This window comes from Saimiri boliviensis, chromosome 14 (genome assembly GCF_048565385.1).
Source record: "Saimiri boliviensis isolate mSaiBol1 chromosome 14, mSaiBol1.pri, whole genome shotgun sequence".
Classification (NCBI taxonomy): Eukaryota; Metazoa; Chordata; class Mammalia; order Primates; family Cebidae; genus Saimiri; species Saimiri boliviensis.
In genome coordinates this window covers 63,828,808-63,852,745 of record NC_133462.1, presented here as the reverse complement: position 1 = coordinate 63,852,745, position 23,938 = coordinate 63,828,808, and the positions used below count along the sequence as shown (strand labels likewise).

The following is a 23,938-nucleotide window of genomic DNA, read 5'->3' as shown; positions in this document are numbered from 1 at the left end:
AGAAATGCTATTTCCTCAGCAAGAAAAAACAATTCTCCTGCCTCAACCTACTGAGTAGCTGAGATTACAGACATGCACCACCATGCCCGGCTAATTTTTGCATTTTAGTAGAGATGGGGTTTCACATGTTGACCCGACTGGTCTGAAACTCCTGACCTCAAATGATCCACATGCCTTGGCCTCCCAAAGTGTTGGGATTACAGGTGTGAGCCACTGTGCCCGGCCTGTACTTTTAATTTTTAAATTTGCATGAAAGTCTTCTTCTCTTGATATAGGTATTAAATCTTATCAGCAGTGTATAATATTTTTGGGTTTAAGGACTGAGGCACTACAAATATTTTTATCCTGGCAAAGAGCATGTTTGCATAAACTAACAAATATTCTTCATAATAGAATATGTAAATCAGTCTATATTTTAGAATGATTTTTATTAATTAAATGATTTATTAATTAAAAATTAATCAATATATTAATTTTTAATGTTTTATTTCAGACACTAACTTTTTATATTTTAGCTATGAAGCTACACTCAGATTTTAAAAAACCACAAGTGAATGTTCATTACATGTAGAGTCTTGTTTGATAACCATTTTATTGTATTGTTTCAAAATAATTTTACAAGTTATGTAAGAATTACCAGAGACTTTGTTTAGGTAGAACACGTTTGAAACCGTTAAGTACAAATTTAAGAAGTTGATTCAGTTTCATTTTTTATACAGTGATTTATGTACCTGTGACTTAGGATTTGAAGACTTGGAATCAAGACCTGTAATTTTTCATGTAGACTCTATTAGTAACTATGCTTTATTTGTAGAAATAGAGTTAGATTTAATATATTTTGGTTAATTAAAAGTACGCTTGGATGATTATACTTAAAGCTTGGAGACTTGGCTAGACTATTATAGTGACGTTTCTTCTATCCAATATTATTTCTTGCTTTTAAATATTTTAGGTTGTCGCTCAAATGATGTGGTTGATGGATCATATTTTTAAGTACACAAACTTTGGAATTGTTTCTCTAGTTCATGGAGACTTCTTTATAAGACAGGTAAGTAATAAGCATTTTTTTCCCACAGTGATAGCCTGGTCAATTTGATTCTTTATTATAAAAAGAGGTATAACAAAATCAATTATAATAGGTAGGGCTAGTTCCAACTGATCTCAGGGAGCTCTTTTTGAGACAGAGTGTTGCTCCGTTGAGCAGGCTAGCGTGCAGTAGCACCATCTTGACTCACTGTAACCTCCACTTTCTGAGTTCAAGTGATTCTCATGCTGCAGCCTCTGGAGTAACTGGGACTATAGGTATGCCACTGTGCCCAGCTAATTTTTGTATTTTTAGTAGAGATGAGGTTTCACCATGTTGGCTAGGCTGGTCTCGAACTCCTGGCCATGGCCTCCCAAAGTACTCAGATTACAAGTATGAGCCACGGTGCCTGCTTCAGGGAGCTCTTTCTCTGAATCTTTGTTCCCTAACCACTTTTTTCAATCTAAATTTAAGCATGCATAAATATTAAAATGCTTAAAATGCAAATATTCCAATCTCTTCTCCCATTTAGAAGGTATAATTTAGTTGAGTAAGCGTTCCCAACTATTCAGTTTCTTAGCTATGTGAATTGGACAGATTATTTAAAACACTCAAGTTTCTTCATTTTCCAAATTTGAATAATATGTAGTATCCCCCTCAATGGTGGTTGTGGGGATTAAGTGAAGTAATATCTATAAACACTCAAAGTACTCAAAACAGCGTCAGCTACCTTCATCGTCATTTTTATCTTGATTACTACTGTTGTATCACTAGTATTTTTATTTACAAGGCACTGTTATGTAATATAGAAGATATCTAAATTACTAATAAGCAGATTATTAAATAAATTAACCAATAAATAATATAATAATAATAGGAGATGTTTTGGGAGTTCATAGTGGGAAAAGTAAGTATATCAGATTTATGTGAATCCAGAAAAACTTTAGAGAAGAAGATAATATTTGGCACAAGTTTTAAAGAATGGGTACGAATTTGATGGAGGAAAGTGAATTGGGAAGTCCCAAGCATAAGAAATAGTTTAATGTAGAAAGAAGAATCATAGTCTTTTATCAGCACTACATTATTTTCTTGATTTGTTACTAGTATTACATGCTTTATTTTCACCAAAATGGATAACTGAAATACAGTATGTAAGAGATTTTGTGTATGATAATACCACACTCATTTGGTGTTTACATATTTAACAACCTGGATTGTATGGTGCTTTGCACATAATGATTATTTCATAAATAACTGGTGAATCTAATTAAGCCTTTTCCAAGAACCACAAATTCAGAAATAAACTGGAAGTGAGCAGAAAAACTTATAAGTTTAATGAAAATAGGTGTCACAGAACACATACACTTGACTCCAGACGGTTTTATGTACTGGGCATCATATCATTTCTTTTTGGAAACACCCTTCATTCTTCTGAGCAGAGAAACAAATATAAGCATAGCCTGGAACCACAAGAAGTGGCAATGAGGATGGGACACAGGGTCAAGACAAAATAAACTGATTAGGACAACCTAACAAAGATCCTAGCCTAATATTTCAGAGAAGGCAGCAGAACCAACAATTAGAAAGCCTTAGCAGTCTCAGGGATCCAGTGGAAAAGCTAGTTGAGCACCTTACCTCATTTCCACCCTTAGGAAATGGTTGAATTTACAGTATAGTGTAACAGTTGACCCTAATGATGATCCTCAGGCATCAAGAAGAGAGGCTGGGCATGGTGGCTCATGCCTGTAATCTCAGCACATTGGGAGGCTGAGATGGGCACATCGCTTGAGGCCAGGAATTCAAGACCAGTCTGGCCAACATGGTGAAACCCCATCTCTACTAAAAATACAAAAATTAGCAGGGCATGGTGGCACACACCTGTATTCCCAGCTACTTGGGAAGCTGAGACAGGAGTATCACTTGAACCTGGGAGGTGGAGATTGCAGTGAGCCAAGATTGCGTCACTGCACTCCAGCCTGGGTGACACAGTGAGATTCCGTCTCAAAAAGAAAAAGAAAGACTAAATTATACTAAATTATCAGTGGACTTTTAGATAAAAGTCGAAAATTAGGTACTCCAAAATATTTTCTTGTGATTACTATGTGAAGTTTTGTTTACATAAAGATTACATTTCAAAGTATCTGGAAAATTTGCAAATTTATGTCTAAAGAGCAACGTTTTTTTCCCCTGATAAATTAGTAATAAAAATCTATAACATGAGGGGAAGAAAGGGAAAAAGTATTAATGTTTAAAAGAAAAATTCTCTTAAGACTTTGCTACTAGACCATTTTGACAAGCCTTTTCCAAGAATAGTAAAAATATTTTACATATCATCTTGAGAACTTAATAACTTTTAATCATAATTAATTCACCTCAGTAAACTAAGAAAATGTCTTACTTGTTTTCCGTTTGGCATACATTTGAAATGTAAAGACTGAAAGCATACTAATTATTTTGAAGAGCTTCTGTAGTTTTATTGGCTGGAAGATTATTGGCAAACTGATCACACTGAAAGACAAAGAAATCTTTGTGATATTTAGTTGTAAGCTTTGGGCCTTCCTGCAAGTTTTTCTGGATTCTTCTTTTTATATTTCAGATTATTTTATTTTCTCTATTTCCTTCTCAACTAAGATACAGTCCATTAGAATGTCTTTTTAGCCTTACTTTCACATTTTTCCCCAAATGTAACTACTTATCATCAATACGATATAATTGAATCTCATCAAATTCCCTTGTGTGGAATACTGCCAGTCTTCTGACTTAGGTCCTATAGTCTTTTGGTCACAAGAGCCAGCCAGCAGATTTCTTTTTTCTTTTTTTCTTTTTTTTTTTTGAGACAGGGTCTCACTCTGTCACCCAGGCTGGAGTGCAGTGGTGCCATCAGGGCTCACTGCAGCCTCGAACTTGTGGGCAAAGGTGATCCTCCCACCTCAGCCTCCTGAGTAACTGGAACCACTGACATGTGCCACTGTACCTGGCTAATTTTTGTATTTTTTCTATAGATGGGGTTTCACCATTTGCCCAGGCTGGTCAGATTTTTTAAACATGAATAAGATTATAACACTTCCTTGTGCAAAACTATCCAAAGATGTCTGTTCCAAAATGACTTACCATGCATAAGGCTCTTCTCATTTTGTCTCCACCTCGCTCTACAGTTTTATCTCTTACCACTGACTTTCTTGTTTATCACACTTCAGCCACTCTAGCCTTGGTGCTGTTCTTTGAACATGCCAAACTCTTTCCCACCAAATGACCTTTGTCCTTTTCATTCTTGTCACCTGAAATATTCTGCCTTGCATCTTCACATGACTTATTCCCTCACATTATCAACTCTGCTCAAATGTCACCTCATAGGAGCTTTCTCTGACTCTCTTGACCTTTTCTGTCCGTTTACTCTTTTCTTCCTAACACATATTACTAGTTGAATTTGCATCCCACATTTACCAGCTTCCCAAACTAGAGTGTAAGCTCCATGAAGTTCTCTTACTTCCTCCTCTATGTCTGGTGCCTAGGACAGTGCATGGCACATAACAGGCACTCAGTAAGCAGTCAATGAATTGATGAATGACTGAACTTTCAAGGGCAATCAGAACAATTTGCTTTTCCTTTGGAAATAATGGTTTATTTATATAAGTCCTAATACCTTATTTTTACCACTGTGGTCAAAAAGGGAAGTAAGGGGAGTGAGAGTCACTATTCTATTGTATAATTGGATTTTAATTTAGAAGCTGTAATTTCTATTAATTTTATGGCATTTTAATTTTGGATGTACCTGTACTTATTATATGTGTGTGTACTTTCTAGGGAAGATCTTACCGTGACCAACAGCTGCTGCTTCTCAGGAAGCACTTAGAAAATAATTACAGGAGCAGAGATCGAAAATGGATTGTTTTGTTTCCAGAAGGGGGCTTCCTCAGGAAGAGGCGAGAAACAAGTCAGGCATTTGCCAAGAAAAATAACTTGCCATTTCTTACACATGTTACTCTGCCAAGGTCTGGGGCAACAAAAATTATTTTGAATGCACTTGTAGCACAACAGGAAAATGGAAGTCCAGCAGGAGGAGATGCTAAAGAAATAGGTATGATGGTTTTTAGCATTTTTTTTTTTACCTTGTTGGAATTAAAGGATTTTCTGGAGTTACAGAAGATCATTGTTTTTTTGTATTTGTAATTTTTGTTAAATAAAAATAATACTCAAGGGGAAGATGAAACTGTGATTTAAAAGTTTCTGTTTACAAAAGTAGTCCATGCTTATAATAATCTTCTCAAATAATACAGAAATGCATAAAGTCAAAGATGTCTTTCTCCTGTCCTGCTTGTATGGAGCCATTTCCATGGCTGCAGTAAACATTCTTATAAATATCTTTACATATTGGTGAAACTCTTTCTGTAGTACAGATTCCTAGAAGTGGAATTGCTAGGTTGAAAGATGTAACTATAGAAATGACATGTTTGAAAAACTAATCTTTTCATTTATCAAATAATACGTATTTTCATTTATTAAATTGAGAAAGCTTTTTGGTTTTCTGTTCTTTTGTTTGTTTGTTTCTGGGATTTCTTGGGAAGCAGTCTTGCTATATTATCCAGGCTGGAGTGTAGTGGTACAATCATAGCTCCCTGTAGCCTTGAATTCCTGGGCTCAAGTGATCTTCCCACCTCAACCTCCTGAGTAGTTGGGGTTATAGGCACATGCCACCATGCCTGGCTAATTTTTTAGTTTTTTTGTAGAGATGGGATCTCACTATGTTGACGGGACTAGTGTCAAACTCCTAACCTGAAGTGATACTCCTGCCTCGGCCTCCCACAGTGCTGGGAGTACAGGTGTAAGCCACCATGTCCCACCTTGTTTGTTTTAAATACAGAGAACTAATTTAATGCAATTTGACAGTATTAAGAGCATTAAGTGTTAATAAATGACTCTGTTATTACACTACAAATAATATTTATCAAAAGGAAATAATCTGAAATGCAGGCAAAGAAGTTTATTACAGATAATAGCCAAAAAACGAATTAGCCAGAAGCAATAGCCAAAAAACTGGAATTAGCCAGAAGCAATAATGGATTAGTAATTATCAAATATCCATGCAATGGAATACAACACAGCTATTACAAATGACGTTTATGGAGTATATTTGTATTGGCTTGGAAAAATGTTTATGTTCTAATGTTAATAGGGTGAGGAAACATACAACTCTGGTGAAAACAATTTGAATTCAAATATGTAAACAACAAGGCAGTAGGAAATGCGTGAAAGGAAAGACACCAAAATGTTAGCAGTGATTGCTTTTCTGAGTTACAACATTATGGATTATTTTGCTCTATTTATTAATGCTTTTCTGAATTTTCTGTTTTTAAAAATAATGTGTATGTATTACCTTCTTACCAGGAAAAGCAAATCATAGTCAAAGATGCAACTACCTTGGAGATAGCCTGGTAAATTGCAAGTTTTGCAGAAGATGTTTATGTCCATAGTATGAAGACTGTTTTGAACAAGTTTAAGATACTACCGTGAAAGTTTGGTTATAAACTAAAAAGCTGAAAGGCATTCATTAGGCCTGTTTCCTTTGTAGTGTTTTGCTGTTTCTTTTCATATTCTTTAGATGAGAATTGAAATGATTGCCCTTCAGAAATAATGTGTTTTTAAAAGGCAATGAGGACCAGACGTAGAAATAATGCCTGTGAGATTTAACTAAGTTTTCCTTTTATTTGTTTTTCCCAAGCAGCTGCTTGGCAGTCAGCTCTTTTAATCTTTCATCATCTATTAAAAAGACAAATTGAAAGAGTCTTTTAATAGAAAAGGGAAGTTCAGAATAGCCTCACTACTGTAGAGACACTGGCAATGGCAGCCAAGCCAAAGCTTGAAGGCAAATGCCTTCCAAACAGGATTAGTTGCACTAATAAAGACTTCTGTTTTAAAATAGTTTCACCCAGTCAATACCCTGTGGTGTTCTAGATCTCAAAGGTGGGGCAATTGTTATACTGATTGCATAATAATGAAAAAAAATGGTTTGTTCTTTTAGAGAGAACTAGTTTATGTTTATAACTAAAGCAATCTATTTTTTAATCCTGTCTTAAAATTTTTCATTCTTCCTGTTTAGAAAAAAATCATAAGCATATCTGAAAACCAGTTTTACCTATATTTTATTATTTCCTATATTTTGGTACTTTGCATTTTATTTTCTTTCCTGTCCGTATTTACTAGCATTTTATTCCATGTATACACAAACTGTGCCTTTGTGTTTGTTTTAATGTGTGATCCATGCATACATACCAAAATTAAGTTCTGTCTGATTAACTTTAAAAGGATTAGTATTTTTGTTATCACATGATTTAACAGATACTAAACTGAATTTTGGTGTTTCTTTCTCATCATTTTATTATAAAAATTTTCAAACATACATAAGAGTTGAAAGAATTTTATAACGATTATCTGTGAGCTAACTAGATTCTATACTTAACATTTTAATATATTTGTTTGAAATATATATATATTTACTTATATATATAAATTTTAAATATGTATATTTACTTTTATATATATATATATATTTCAAACAAATATATTAAAAATATCTTCATCCTTCTGTCCATCCATTAATCCATCTTGGTTGTTTCATTTTTTAATGCATCTCAAAATAAGCTTCAACAGTATACTTTACTCCTAAACATTTCAGCAGGTGTATCATTGGTAGCTTGTTAAAATGTGTTGTTTTACATAAACCCTATTCATGTAGCAATATGTTATTTAAAAATTAATTTTTTTACTTGTTTTACAAGTATATTTTTCTTCTGCACAATGTTGTTCTAAAATCTTTACAGAATTTAAGGCCAGGTTTTAAATTATTTGACATACAAAAGTAGTATGTCATTGATTCCTTATGCACATTTGGACTTAACACTTAAAAATGAGTTTTCTTTTTTTAGGGATCTCTTACATACATCAAATAAATAATGGACCATTCTACTCTAAACTCTGGCCATCAGTATCCTCTGTGAGGATTCCCTTCTCAGTTCTCACTCACCTTTGTACCCCATGCTGGGATAAAAATAGTGTGCTAAGGATCAAACTTAGAAGAACTTACCATCCCCTCTTTACAACAGTAGTCACCAGTTGTACCTTCCAAAGGACAGGAAGCTTTATTGCTTTATGTATGTATAACTCTTGCTAAAATTGGGGGAGATATTTTACTTTATTTTATTTACTTATTTACTTATTGATTTATTTATTATTATTTTTTGAGACAGAGCCTCTCTCTGTCACCCAGACCTGAGTTCAGTGGCGCTATCTTGGCTCACTGCAACCTTCACCTTCTGGATTCAAGCAATTTTCCTGCCTCAGCCTCCCAAACAGCTGGGACTACAGGCACATGCTACCATATCTGGCTAATTTTTTTGTATTTTTAGTAGAGATGGAGTTTCACCATGTTAGCCGGGCCAGTCTTGAATTCCTGACCTCAGGTAATCTGCCCACCTTGGCCTCCCAAAGTGCTGGGATTACAGGCATAAGCCACTGCACCTGGACTGCTTTGTTTTAAATAAGAGCAACAACAAATAAAGTGTATCCATAAAGAATGCTTAATTTTGGCTGGGCGCGGTGGCTCAAGCCTGTAATCCCAGCACTTTGGGAGGCCGAGGCGGGTGGATCACAAGGTCAAGAGATCGAGACCATTCTGGTCAACATGGTGAAACCCCTTCTCTGCTAAAAATACAAAAAAATTAGCTGAGCATGGTGGCGTGCGCCTGTAATCCCAGCTACTCAGGAGGCTGAGGCAGGAGAGTTGCCTGAACCCAGGAGGCGGAGGTTGCAGTGAGCCGAGATTGCGCTGTTGCACTCCAGCCTGGGTAACAAGAGCGAAACTCCGTCTCAAAAAAAAAAAAGAATGCTTAATTTTGTGCCCATGTTTCAGTATTTATTAATGTCCATCCTAGTATCACAAATCTTGGTGTTTATATTATATTATATTTAGTGAAGGATTTTGTTTTGTTTTGGAGTCTGGTTTTTGTTTTTATGATGTGAGTGTAGTTTCTGACCTTTTCATAGGTCAGTTTTTTTATAGGAGTGTTAAATATAAATTAGACCTTCATAGTGAGTGCATAATTGTATCAGATACTTGAATGGTTCATGTTCAGTAGATAATAGTGTTCTTTGTTTTGAGGTTCATCTACTTTATAACATATTAGCCAATTCTTAGTTTATTCTGAAGAGCATTATAGAACAACAGAACTAAAGTTCATCCTTAGAATTTTTCTTAAAGCAAAAGGTATATTGACATACCTTACACTGGTCAAGTACTATGTCATTTGCTGCAGATAATATAAAAGTTTATTTAATTTTAAGTCTTTTTTTCTTTGGTCTCAGACAGCAAATCAAAAGGCCTCCAGTGGATAATAGATACAACAATAGCTTATCCCAAAGCTGAACCTATAGATATTCAAACCTGGATCCTTGGATACAGGAAACCAACAGTCACACATGTACATTACAGGTAAGAATTCTATATTAGTACTCATAATATATTCAACAATACTATCTTAGGACAGTGGGAATGTTTTAATATTTAGTTTTTAATCTTAGTAGAAATAATTGGCTCAAGTTCATTTTTATGCTGCATTTTTAATATTAAAATACCATTTGAAGTAGCTATTTCACTCAGTGATAGAGACCTCTAAAAATTGTATTCTAAAGGCACTATGATTATTTGGTTGTCTGACACTTTTCAGTAAAAGTTAAAGGGCAAACATCAAGGATAAATATATACTCACTTGGTTAAGAAGGTATGTATTAATAGAAAAGGGGATCCAATCCAGACCCCGTGAGAAGTTCTTGGATCTTGCACAAGAAAGAATTCAGGGCAAGTCCATAAAGTGGAAGCAAAGTTTTAGGAAAGTAAAGGAATAAAAGAATGGCCACTCCATAGACAGAGCAGTCCTCAGGGGTTGCCCATTTTTATGGTTATGTCTTGATGATATACTAAATAAGGGGTGGATTATTCATGCCTTCCTTTTTAGACCATATAGGGTAACTTCCTGACATTGCCATGGCATTTGTAAACTGTGATAGCACTGGTGGGAGCATAGCAGTGAGGATGACCAAAGGTCACTCTTGGTGGCCATCTTGGTTTTGGTGGGTTTTAGTGGTTTCTTTACTGCAACCTGTATTATTAGCAAGATATTATAACCTGTATTTTGTGCTTGCCTCCTGTCTCATCCTTTGACTTAGAATGCCTTAACTGTCTGGGATGCAGCCTAGTAGGTCTCAGCCTCATTTTACCCAGCTCCTATTCAAGATAAGAGTTACTCTGTTTCACACACCTCTGACAGAAATTAAATTTGTTTTTAAATCATTAATCCACATAGATTTTCTGAATGATTAAGTTGGTAATATAGCTATGACTTACACTTTTAAATTTTTAATACTTTAATATGTCTGTCATTTGCATAAACAGTAGCAAAAACATTTATTGAAATCTGTGCTAGCTTTTTTTAAATGTTGGTTTTTTTTAAGGAGTTTATATAAATAAGATAGGTATTTATATGAAGCACAGGCTGATAAGGCCTGTTTGGTTTTTATCGCTTTATATGCCTTTTAGTCTTACTGTGTTTCCATGTGAAAGACCTCAACCCATGACGACTACCTTACAAAGATGAGGAATTGGTCCTAAGCAAGATCACAGTTGTTACAAAATCCCTCAATTCTAGAGGAAAACAACTCAAATTATATACCCATTGATAGTATATAGGTAGCATATTTTTATATGTGTAAACCTTCAGAGTTTTATTAATACAAATATAAGTACAGAGTTGGAAGAATTTGAAACTTAAATTCTGATATTTAAAATTACATAGTTATAGTTGGGGTTTTTGTTGTGTGAGGAATGACTGTACAATTACAGTTGATTCTGGTGTGTGGCTTACATTGAGTAAGGCAGGAGTGTAATTCTTCATGTCTGTTTTCTCAGTCCTTTCCACAGGTTGTCCCTTTTACTTAAGTTATTGAGGACTTATTATGTATAAGGCAATGTGCTAGGCCCTGGAAGAAATTGCTCTAGGAACAGTTTTATTTCCACATATTTGAAATATAGCAAACCTTCAGTAAGTTTTTAAATTGTAATCTATAAACGAAAGACAATGTTAATGCCCAAGCTAGGAATATGGCTCTTGGGTGTATGACTGTATGTGCACTTGATATATGTGCATTGGATATATGTAGATCTTCCTAGCAAATCATACCCAAAAAAGAACAGATGAGGAAGAAAACATTCTGTTGTATAGGCAGTCTAGTATAGGTGACCCTGCTTTTCTCTTTTAGTCAATAACTAGAGGAAATTTTAGTTTATAGATAATCAGGAAAAAATGAATCATAAAGGATCATGGAAATGGAAGAAATGGCCCACTTACGCAAGATTACTTTAACAGGCTCTTAAATTCACTTGAGGTTGGGCGCGGTGGCTCACGCATATAATCCCAGCACTTCGGGAACCCGAGACGGGCAGATCACAAGGTCAGGAGTTCGAGACCAGCCTGGCCAACATAGTGAAACTCCGTCTCTACTAAAAATACAAATATTAGCCGGGTGTGGTGGCACACGCCCATAGTCCCAGCTACTTGGGAGGCTGAGGCAGGAGAATCGCTTGAACCTGGGAGGTAGAGGTTGCAGTGAGCCATGACTGTGCCATTGGACTCCATTGTGGGTGACAGAATGAGACTCTGTCTCAAAAAAAAAAAAAAAAAAAAAAATTCACTTGAAACAGAGGTTTTTATGCTGGGGCTCATGGATAGACCTCAGGTAATTTTTTAACTGAATATATGAAATTTTGAGAATGTTTATACTTTTCTACAGAGAAAGTTCATAGCTTTCACTCTATTCTCAAAATTATATATGACCTCAAGAAATTAAGGACCCCTGACTTAGAGATGAAAACCCCATAAGAGATAGAAGATGAGGAATGATCAGTTTGATACAGAAAAATACTTCTAATAAAGAAAATTCAATGTTAGACTGGTACAGATTAAATCATATGATAATCATACTCCAAGATAGTAAAGTACAAATTATACCTGATTATTTATGAATATACACATACATACAAGCCCTAGGAGTCTTGAGACAGGTAAGGAAAATGCTTTTCTTCCCAGGAACTGATATTATTGTCTAACCAATGTCAGGGGAGAGAAAGGACCTGTATTCAGAAATGGAGAACAAATGAAAAGGGCAAGAAAGAACAGAGGTGTCTTGGTGTCAGGATGGTACTGTGGTTTTGCAAGAAGCTTGTGAGAGAGGATGTGGGCCATATCTTTAGTAGCTTCCAGGAATAGTCTCTATCAACCATAGAGTGACTTCTCACGTATTGTTCTTGGCCATCAGGACACCATGAGGCATAGTGAAAGAAAGAGTGGTTTTAATTCAGACTCTTCATTCATTGGGTTATATTTTAAAAATTTTAAACAAGGAAAAGATGTTTCCAATTAGTTTTTAAATAAAAGTTTTTAAATGCAGCATTAGAAATCACATTATATATAAAAATGTGAATAATATAAATAATTGGGGTTAGATCCCTTTCTCTTTTAATGTGAGGAGATTGGCAAGAAAAACTGGATAGTATCAACTGCTTAAAGTGGGGAATGGGTGCCCAAAACATAAGAAAAGGTTATCTGGAAACTATAAAGTTCAGTAAAAAACAGTTGTTTTGTTTAGTGTTGGCTTGCTTATCTTCACCTATAAGCAGATTTGAAAAACTGTTAATGAAGGTTTTGGTTTTTTTTTCCTGCAGTTAAGCATAATTTCTCCAGAACTCTGGAACTATTAACCCATATGGTACCAGCCAATTTTGTTCCCCGTGATGTAGAAAGGATTTGTTTTTGTCTTAGCAGACTTAAAAAGATAAATAAATAAAGCAGCCCTCTTTCTTGAGAATTTAACTGAAGTGATCACTTAGTGAGTATGGTATATAGCTGGGCAAGTCAGTACTATTGCTAGTTTTTTTGTTTGTTTTTGGTTTTGTTTTGTTTTGTTTTGTTTTGTTTTGTTTTGGAGATGGAGAGTTTCACTCTTGTTATCCAGGCTGGAGTGCAATGGCGCGATCTCGTCTCACTGCAACCTCTGCCTCCTGGGTTCAGGCAATTCTCCTGCCTCAGCCTCCTGAGTAGCTGGGATTACAGGCACGCGCCACCATGCCCAGCTAATTTTTTGTATTTTTAGTGGAGACGGGGTTTCACCATGTTGACCAGGATGGTCTCAATCTCTTGACCTCGTGATCCACCCGCCTCGGCCTCCCGAAGTGCTGGGATTACAGGCTTGAGCCACCGCGCCCGGCTTGTTTTGTTTTATATTTTTTTGAGACACAGTTTCATTCTGTTGCCCAGGCTAGAGTGTAATAGCACAATCTCAGCTTACTGCAACCTCTACCTCCTGGGTTCAAGCAGTTCTCCTGCCTCACCCTCCCAAGTATCTCGGATTACAGGTGCCTGCCACTGTGCCTGGCTAATTTTTGTATTATTAGTAGAGATGGGGCTTCACCATGTTGGCCAGGCTGGTGTCAAACTCCTGAGCTCCAGTGATCTGCTTGCCTCAGCCTTTTAAAGTGCTTGAGCCACCGAGCCTAGCCTGTTGCTAGTTTTTTAGTGTAATCTTGAGGAATATGACATATGACAGTCAGAAAGTCATTATTCCATCCTGCTCAGCATTTATTAGATCCCACTTAAGTTATTTCGTGTATTTTAATTTCTCCGTTTTAAAAGAAATAGTTTAGTTGGTAAAATTTTATCAATAGAGCTGACAAACAAGCATCAGAAGCCTAGAGAGTTCTGTAATTTTAAAAAAAGAGCTAACATAGATAAATCCTAGAACACTAGTACCACTTAAAAGGCAGTTATTATGGATCAAATCAAAACAAATTCATAGGTAGTAGTAATTAAATGAAACACAATTCTAAGAGAAACTCCCAAGTTGAAAGTTCAGATTAAGAGAAAGTTTAATAATTCATAAATACTAAATCTATAATAAGTTTCTATATATTTGAGATACTTTTATCATATTTTAGGTAGATTTCATAGAGGGCAATAACTGTGCTCTTACATGCAGTACATCTTGGTGACTGCCGAGAGCCACAAAATGTGGCTCTGGGTGGCTGGGGTATTATATTGTTATGCAATAGCATTCCTTACCATCAGAATTCACTTGGGAAACAATATAGTTAGCATAATTTATTTAACATTAATCAGTAGTTTGTCTATTTTATATATCTATTTATTTTGAGACAATCTCACTGCAACACCGAGGCTGGAATGCAGTGGTGCAATCTCGGCTCACTGCAACCTCTGTCTCCTGGGTTCAAGCAATTCTCCTGCCTCAGTCTCCCGAGTAGCTGGGTTTACAGGCACCTGCCACCACACCTGGCTAGATTACATATTTCCATAATACATTTATTTTCACTTCTTATAAATTATAGTCCAATATGCCAAATAAATTTCACTACCTGTTCTGTACCTCATTGGAACATAATATGACAAGCGAGTGTATAGAGATCACTGAGCAAAAATGGCATTTTCCCACAGAGTAACTCCCTTCGTACTGTGTTAATAAGTTCTTTAAAAAAAAAAAAAGTTGCAGGCCGGGCACGGTGGCTCAAGCATGTAATCCCAGCACTTTGGGAGGCCGAGGCAGGTGGATCACGAGGTCAAGAGATCGAGACCATCCTGGTCAACATGGTGAAACCCCGTCTCTACTAAAAATACAAAAATGTAGCTGGGCATGGTGGCACATGCCTGTAATCCCAGCTACTCAGGCAGCTGAGGCAGGAGAATTGCCCGAACCCAGGAGGCGGAGGTTGCGGTGAGCCGAGATCGTGCCATTGCACTCCAGCCTGGGTAACAAGAGCGAAACTCCGTCTCAAAAAAAAAAAAAAAAAGAAAGAAAAGTTCTTTATTTAAATAGAAAAAGAATATCTAGATTGCCAGAACGTGCAGCAGAATGTTTTTCTTGATTCGAAATTTCTGTACTGACACTTAGAAAAAAGCATAAGAATGTAATAATTTATTTTAAATACTCTGAAATAAACTATTTATTTCTTCCAATAATAGCAGTTTTCCAGATTAATTTACTACTCAGATTTATGTTGGTTTTTGGGATTTCTAGAGGAGATGACATGTTATATATAAAACACCATAAAATACACGTTATTTTTATGTAAAATACTACTTAAGTACTTAAAATACCACATATATGAGAAAGTAAACATTTGTGGCAGAGTTATATACTAAAGCCTATCTTACAAATAGGTAGTATTGCTGTGTTTCAGAAGTTGAACTTTTAGGGCATGTGTTTAGAGCATATTTCTTAGAAAACTTGTGGCAAATGATGGTTAAGTGCCCAGGCAACTTTGCTAATGCTGGGACTCTGGTGGCCAGAAGTTGCCCTGACTTTAGCAGATGCATTGTTATGAATTGCAAATAATATACAGGTAAAAGAGTCTTTTAGGCTGTACAAGGTGGCTCATACCTGTAATCCCAGCACTTTGGGAGGCCAAAGTGGGCAGATCACTTGAGGCTAGGAGTTTGAGATCAGCCTGGCCAACATGGTAAAACCCCGTCTCTACCAAAAATACAAAAATTAGCCAGGCGTAGTAGCATGTGCCTGTAGTCCCAGCTACTCAGGAGGCTGAGGCAGGAGAATCACTTGAACCTAGGAGTTGGAGGTTGCAGTGAGCCAAGATCGCACCACTGCACTCCAGCCTGAGCAACAGAGCAAGACTCTGTCTCAAAAAAAAAAAAAAAAAAAAAAAAAAAAAAAGACTTTAAACAAACACAAAGCACCTTGTAAATATAAAGCACCATTATTAAGATATAGAAAAAATGATAGATTATTGATAAAACTGGTATTTATAAATCACCATTCTCCATATATTGGATCTCAGCCAATATATGGAGAATATCATCTTTAAGAGAAAAGGTGCTTTTTTAAAAATTCATTTCTTACCAATATTATTGATTGTTTAGGTAAATATTTTTAATTAGTATGCATACAACTACATTATTGAACTTTTTCAAAAGTAATGCTTGTTTTAAAAGAACTAAGACTTACCTAAGGGAAATATCTGAAAGTAAAGAACTGTCTTCTCCTCCTCTCCTCTTTATATTTCTATCAAACTGGAAGACAATTTGTTCCTATTAAGCAAGTAGGAGGCACAGTTCACTGCCGTTCAGTGGTTAATAGGAAAATTAAACATGATTTGATTTAATTATGGGGAGACTATTTATAGAGGTAAAAGCAAAAGTAACATCTGTCCTTTAATATAAATGTCTGTTTCACTTCAATTAGGACAATGAGTTAGAGGAAATGATCCTTGTGCAGAAGTAGCTTATCTTTTCATGTTTAAAATCTTGAGAAACGATATAACCGTAAGCATAGTGGCATAGATAGATTACTAAAAGCAGAGGTGTTGTTTTCATGTCTAAATTGATTAGGACTTTGGTTACTTGGGAGAAGGTATTCAACCATGAACTTTGGGAAATAACTTATTTTCAATTTGGGGAGGGGGGAATTAATTTAGAAAAGAAATATTTAATATTTAATTTAAAGATACATATGCTCTCTACCAAGAGTAGACAAACAACATTTTGACATATTTGCTTTAGGGCATTTGTAGTTGATAAAAGAAATGATACACCACTCAAGCCAGTCAGATATGGAAAAATCAAAGATAGTGACTTTGACACTGATATGGGAAAAGGTGACCTCTTATATACTGCTAACGAGATTATAATGTACTGTGACCACTTTGAGAACTAGTTGACTGTACTTATTAAGATGAAAATGCACATATTCTGTGATCTAGCAATTTCCGTGGCTGGGCACATACATAGCCTACATTAGTTTGGAAAGTATTATTGATTACATCTACACAGTGAGAATTATTGTCAGAGAGATAAGGGAGAGGTTATTTGTGAGAAAAATTACCAACACTTAAAAACAGAGAATAATATTTAGTAATTTTATGGCTAAACCATTGTGTATTTTTGATTAATATATCATTTTGATTTTTCCTTCTATTTTACCCTTATTCTCTAAGACAATGAAACAAAAACTTCATGAGTTTTCATAAGTTTTAGGGGCCATAATTTCAGAAATAGTTATTCCCTCAAAATATTTTTAATTACGGAAACTTTCAGACCTGTACATGAAATCTCGTGTACACATCATACTCCTTCAATAATTACCAACTTAGGGTCAATGTTATTTCCTCTACATTATTTTCAGATCCCAGTGGATTATTTTGAAGCAAGTCTCATATATCATATAATGTCATTTGTAAATATTTCATTTCATTACATATCTCTAAAATGTAAAAACATAAAAGACCAGAGTATTTAGAAAGAGAATACATGTGTTCATAGAGGGGAAGACTCAATATTATAAAGATGACAGTTCTTCCAAATTAACCTACTAATTTAATATAATTCCAAACAGAATTCAGGATCGTTTTTCAAGACACTTGACAAAATTTTGGCTCTAAAATTCATTTGAGAGAGTAAATATAAATGAATAGCTAAGATAGTTCTGAAGATGAACAAAACAAAGGAGTTCTTCCTAACATGTCAAGTTTAGTTAAACTAATGCAATTAAAACAGTGTAGTTATAGGAGGAAGTCTAGATCAACAGAGAGATTAAAAAGTTCAGGTCTAGATTTATTTGTGAACTCACGTATGATTCAGTAGCCCTCTCCTACCAAGGGAGAAAGGACAAACTATCCAATAAATGGCTTTGGGACTATTGATTCACAATATGGGAGAAAAAGTTAGAATTTTACTCCATGCTATATACCAAAATAAATTCCGGGTGGATTTTAATCTCAACAACAATAATGAGATCCTAAAGTATTTGGGTGGGTGCAGTGGCCTGTGCCTGTATTCCCAGCTACTCAGAAGGATCGCTTGAGCCCATGTGTTTGAGGCCAGCCTCGGCAACATAGTGAAATAGGGTGTCTCTAAAAAAAATTAAAAAGTATTTGAAAAAAATATAGGAGATTCTTAATGTCTTCAAGTGAGGTAGCCCTTCCTTACAAGACACAAAAATCAGAAGTCATAAATCATTAAGGAAAAAACAAATATGAGTACATCAAAATGAAAAACTAGGCTGGGCACGGTAGCTTATGCTTGTAATCCCAGCCCTTTGGGAGGTCTGAGGCAGGTGGATCCCTTGAGGTCAGGAGTTTGAGACCAGCCTGGCCAATGTGGTGACCCCATCTGTACTGAAAATACAAACAATTAGCTGGTGTGGTGGTGGGCGCCTGTAATCCCAGCTATTCTAGAGGCTGAAGCATGAGAATCACTTGCATCCAGGAGGTGCAAGTTGCAGTGAGCTGAAATAGCACCATTGCACTCCAGCCTGGGTGACAGAGTGAGACTCTGTTACAAAATAATAATAATAAAAATAAATAAGTAAATAAAAATAAAATGTCCAATTAAAACTAAAAACTAGAGTGTTCAAGAAGCACAATAAAGTAGTGTTTGAAATGCACATAACGAAAATAAGTATTGCATATACAGTCATGTGTCCCTTAGCAACAAGGATGCTTTCTGAAAAATGCGAAATTAGGTGATTTCATCATTGTACGAACATCATAGAGTGTACTTGGACAAACCTAGATGGTGTAACCTATTACACACCTAGGCTATATGATAAAGCCTATTGCTCCTAGGCTGTAGACCTGTACAGCATATTACTGTAGTGAAGACTGTAGGCAATTGGAATACAATAGTAAGTATTTGTGTATCTAAACATAGAAAAGGTACAGTAAAAATACAGTATACAAGTGGGTTTTTTTTGTTTTTTTTGTGTTTTTTTGGGACAGCGTCTATCTGTGTCACACTGGTGGGGGTGCAGTGGCACGATCTCAGGTCACTGCACCCTCCACCTCCTAGGCTCAAGCGATTCTCCCACCTTAGCCTCCTGAGGTGGCTGGAATTATAGGCATGCATTACCATGCCCAGCTAATTATTGTATTTTTTCTGTAGAGATGGGGCTTCACTATGTTGTCCAGGCTGGTCTTGAACTCCTGGGCTCAAGTGGTCCACCCACCTTGGCCTCCCAAAGTGCTAGGGTTACAGATGTGAGCCACCATGCCTGGCTAGTATAAAGGATTTTTAAAATTATACACTTATCATATATGGAGTTAGCAGGACTGGAAGTTGCTCTGAATTAGTGATGAGTGAATGTGAAGGCCTAGGATATTACTGTATACTACTGTAGACTTTATAAACACTGTACACATAGGCTACACTAAATTTATTGTAAAAATAAAGTAATTGTGCTATGGTATTACAATGACTATGACATCACTAGGCAACAGGAATTTTTCAGCTTCATTATAATCTATGGGAACCATTGTCATAATATGCAGTCTGTCATTGACTGAAATGTCATGTGGTACATGACTGTATATGTAAACAGTTCAACAGTTTTTTACAAATAATAATAATATTTAAAACCCAGAAGAAAAATGTACAAAAGAAACAAAGACTTTTCATTATTTATAGAAATAAACATATATGGAAAGATCAGGAAAATGCAAAACAAGGGAAAATACTATTTTTACTCATCAATATCAAATATTGGTGAGCTTTTAGAGAAATGAACACACACAAATCGATGCAGTCAATCTGAAGAGCAGTTTAGCACTATTTTAAGTTATCTATGAAAAATCAATTTTACTTGGGACTATATATCCTAGAGAAGGACAGAGGTATTACCGCAAGATATATTGTAAGAGTAACAAATTAAAAATAATCTAAATGTCCATTATTAGAGGGATGGCTAAATAAAATATTATGTATTATTTTTTGTTGGAAGTTGCTGAGTTAGTGAGTGAGTGGTGAGTGAATGTGAAAGCAGAGAGCATTAAAATATCATGTATTCTTCAAAGGAATATACTAAACAGATTTTTATTTCTGAGTGCTTGACTCTGCCACTAGTATATATGCCTGGCTAGTATAAATAGTCTAATAGTCCTCTTGTCAGAGGTGTTTGAACCAGAGCAAATCCATCTTGAGTAGGGGCTGCGTAAAATAAGGCTGAGACCTACTGGGCTGCATTCCCAAATGATTAAAGCATTCTAAGTCACAGGTTGAGATACAAGGTCGGCACAGGATACAAGTTATAAAGACCTTCCTGATAAAAACAGGTTGCAGTAAAGAAGTTGGATCAAACACACCAAAATCAAGATGGCAACAAGAGTGACCTCTGGTTGTCCTCACTGCTACACTTTCACCAGTGCCATGACAGTTTACAAATTTCATGGCAATGTCAGAAAGTTACCTTATGTGGTCTAAAAGAGGAGGCATGAATTATCCACCCCTTGTTTAGCATATAATCAAGAAATAAACATAAAAATGGGCAACCAGCAGCTGTCAAGGCTGCTCTGTCTATAGAGTAGCCATTCTTTTATTCTTCTACTTTCTTTTTATTTTTTTTGAGACTGAGTCTCACTCTGTCACCAGACTAGAGTGCTGTGGCATGATCTCAGCTCACTGCAACCTCCGACTCCCTGGTTCAAGTGATTCTCCTGCCTCAGCCTCCTGGGTAGCTGGGATTTCAGGCATGAACCACCACACCCAGCTAATTTTTGTATTTTTAGTAGAAATGGGGTTTCACCATGTTGGGCAGGATCGTCTTGATCTCATGACCTCGTGATCTACCCACCTTAGCCTCCCAAAATGCTGGGATTACAGGTGTGAGCCACCATGCCTGGCCTTATTCCTCTATTTTCTTTTTTCCTTTTCCTTTTTTTTTTTTTTCTTGCTCTGCCGCCCAGGCTGGAGTGCAGTGGTGTGATCTCAACTCACTGCAACCTCTACCTCCCGGGTTCAAGCCTCTCAAGTAGCTGGGATTACAGACACGCACTACCATACCCAACTAATTTTTGTATTTTTAGTAGAGATGGTATTTCACCGTATTCGTTAGGCTGGTCTTGAACTTCTGACCTTGTGATCCACCCACCTCAGCCTCCCAAAGTGCTCGGATTATAGGCATGAGCCACCAAGCCCAGCCTTATTCCTCTACTTTCTTAATAGCATTGCTTTCACTTTAGTCTATGGACTTACCCTGAATTCTTTCTTGATGTGAGATCCAAAAACCCTCTCTTGGGGGCTGGATCAGGACCCCTTTTCTATAACACTCTCAAACTGAACTGTGGATTTTCCTAAAAATATATACTTCTTCATAGCCTTTACCATCTCATTACTGATAGCAGCCTCCATCCTTCCCATCACTCAGATCAGAAGCCTTGGGGTCATCCGTGGCTCTTCTTTTTCTCTCATATTCCACACCCACTCAGTCAGGAAATCTTTTTGCATCTAAATTTAAATATATATCCCCTGACTACTTTTCACCCTGGTCCTAGCCACTATCACCTCAACCCTACTCCTGGATTGCTACATAACCTCCTAATTTATCATCCTATTTTTACCTTTGTCCCCTGGAGAATTCCAACATTGTATCCAGAGTGCTTTTATTTATTTATTTATTTTTCAGACATAGACTCTGTAGCCCAGACTGGAGTGCAGTTGCATGATCTCGGCTCACTGCAACCTCCACCTCCTGGGTCCCAGTTCAAGTGCTCCTTCTGCCTCAGCCTCCAGAGTAGCTGGGATTACAGGCACACACCTCTGTGCCCAGCTAATTTTTGTATTTTTAGTAGAGATGGGGTTTCACCATGTTGGTCAGGCTGGTCTTGAATTCCTGACCTTGTGATCCACCCACTTTGGCCTCCCAAAGTGCTAGGATTAGAGGCATGAGCCACCACGCCCAGCTGGGTGCTCCTTTTAACAGTCAAGTCATATCAGTGCTAGGTTCAGAATTCCGTCATGGTTTCCCATCTAAAAACCCTGGAAGTCTTACAATGGTATGTAAGGCCCTATTTGACCTCTTCCTTCTACTTCTTAGTCATTCCCCTGTATCTGTACTGGCTTTCTTGCTGTTACTGAACATCCCAAACGTATTCCTACCTCATGTTCCTACTGAATGTTTCCTCTTCCACGAAGAGTCTTCCCTTGGAAGTCTGTGTGAGGATCACCCTCACTCCCTTCAGGCCTGCTCAGATGTCTCCCTTCTACCCTGTTCCTCTCAGTCTAATATGCATAAGTGGATTTGGGATGATTTTCTAATGATATTTCTTGTATTTGAGGGTTACAAAAATGGTATTCAAAGCCCATTCCATAGAGATAATGTCACACCGTAGATACCAGAATTAAGCTCTGAAAACCACACAGTAGAGCTGTGTATTTTGTTGCATATTAACATCTCTGAAATTGGGAGATAATTTAAAATCAGTGTAATAATGCATTGGTTATAATTTAATTGGACATTTGACAGGCAGCACTTCAAACAAGTCTAAACGATAAATGCTGTTCCTTTCCCTGCCCCACAAAGAAGGCCAGGCAACATAGTGGCTGCCATGCGGTTAGAGTTCAACTGTTGACAGTGGGTGCCTCTAGGGTGGGACTCGTACTTTGCATTGTACTATTTGAGTGTTTTTTTACAATGTACATGTATTCTTCAATTAAAAGTAATTAATTGAAAAAAGAAATTGCCCACAGAATTTAGGATTTTGGTTTAATGACTATTTGAATAATTGCAAGAAAAGCATTTTCACCTGGTAGGTATAAAAATTTAATAAGCTTACATTTAAAATGCATACTATTTAATAAGATACTAAATAGATTTTTCCCTTTTAAATCAAGGATATTGAAATACTCAAATTACGTAGTCTAGATTTTCATATTCTAGTGTTTTATCCATAATTTAAAACTGAGCTTTAAGACATTTTAATTTACATAATTCTTTTTTGACATAAAAATTAGAACAAAGTAAAATAAAATTAATATGGTAAAAATCAGTTAATATATTGGGGACCAAGTTTTAGGTGAACTTTCTGTAATAACTGTGAGTAACTCTAAGGTATACATCCTTGGGTACAATAATGATATATGTTCAGGGCTTCATCACCCTTAGCCCAGCCCCAAAATTACTCATCTAATGATAATATTGCCTTTAGGGATTTTTGAGCTAATAGTTGCATTTTTTCCTCTAGCAGAAGGAAACAGAATCCTATCTTTAGTTTTTCTTATGCTAAGACTTTTCTTTCTAATTTCTTATAATTATTGATAATTTCATCCTTCACTGTCTAATAATTTTTTTCTTCTTGTCTGCTTTTCTTATCATTGCTTGTTTTCTATTGCTTTACATCCATATCCTGCATTTCCCTAGAAAAGTCTGTGTTTTTTGCCATCAGTCACTGTTCAGAGCTTCCAGTTGGAAAAATGGAAAATTACATATTAAATTTAATCAACTTTTTATTTCTGCTTTGCTGTTGTTATTGATGTTCCCCACCTAGAAGTTTGTATTTTCTATACCAGCAGGTTTCCCCTACTTTCCTTTAAAAAAAAATTAATAAAACTTGTCAGGCTGGGTATGGTGACTCATGCCTGTAATCCCCTCACCTTGGGAGGCCAAGGTGGGAGGATCACTTGAGGTCAGGAGTTCGAGATCAGTCTGACCAACATGGTGAAACCCCATCTCTACTGAAAAAAAAAAAAAAAAAAAAAAATTAGCTGAACATGGTGGTGTGTGCCTCTAATCCCAGCTACTTGGGAGGTCAGCAAGAGAATCACTTGAACTCAGGAGGCAGAGGTTGCAGAGTTGCAGTGAGCCAAGACCGTGCCACTGCATTCCAACCTGGGTGACAGAGTGAGACTCTTGTCTCAAAGAAAAAAAAAAAGTTTTATGCCATTCAGGATGGAGACATGAAATAAGTGGTCGTAATGAGGTTTGGCTATATTGTGAATCAAATTCCGTATCTCTGTAATGATGCTGAAGAATCAAGTGAATCATCATTATAAATAAGGTAAAAATTTCATTCTC

General features: G+C 36.3%; 1 protein-coding gene across 2 annotated transcripts in view; it reads left to right on the top strand.

Moving 5' to 3' along the window:
• The window catches only part of LPGAT1 (lysophosphatidylglycerol acyltransferase 1), a 93,119-nt gene that overhangs the window by 44,924 nt on the left and 24,257 nt on the right, over positions 1-23,938 (top strand). For both annotated transcript variants that reach the window (XM_039463479.2, XM_074385152.1), the window contains 3 exons: positions 953-1,048; positions 4,829-5,102; positions 9,383-9,509. In XM_039463479.2, coding sequence (XP_039319413.1) covers positions 953-1,048; positions 4,829-5,102; positions 9,383-9,509 — 497 coding nt within the window. The remainder of the gene's footprint in view (positions 1-952; positions 1,049-4,828; positions 5,103-9,382; positions 9,510-23,938) is intronic.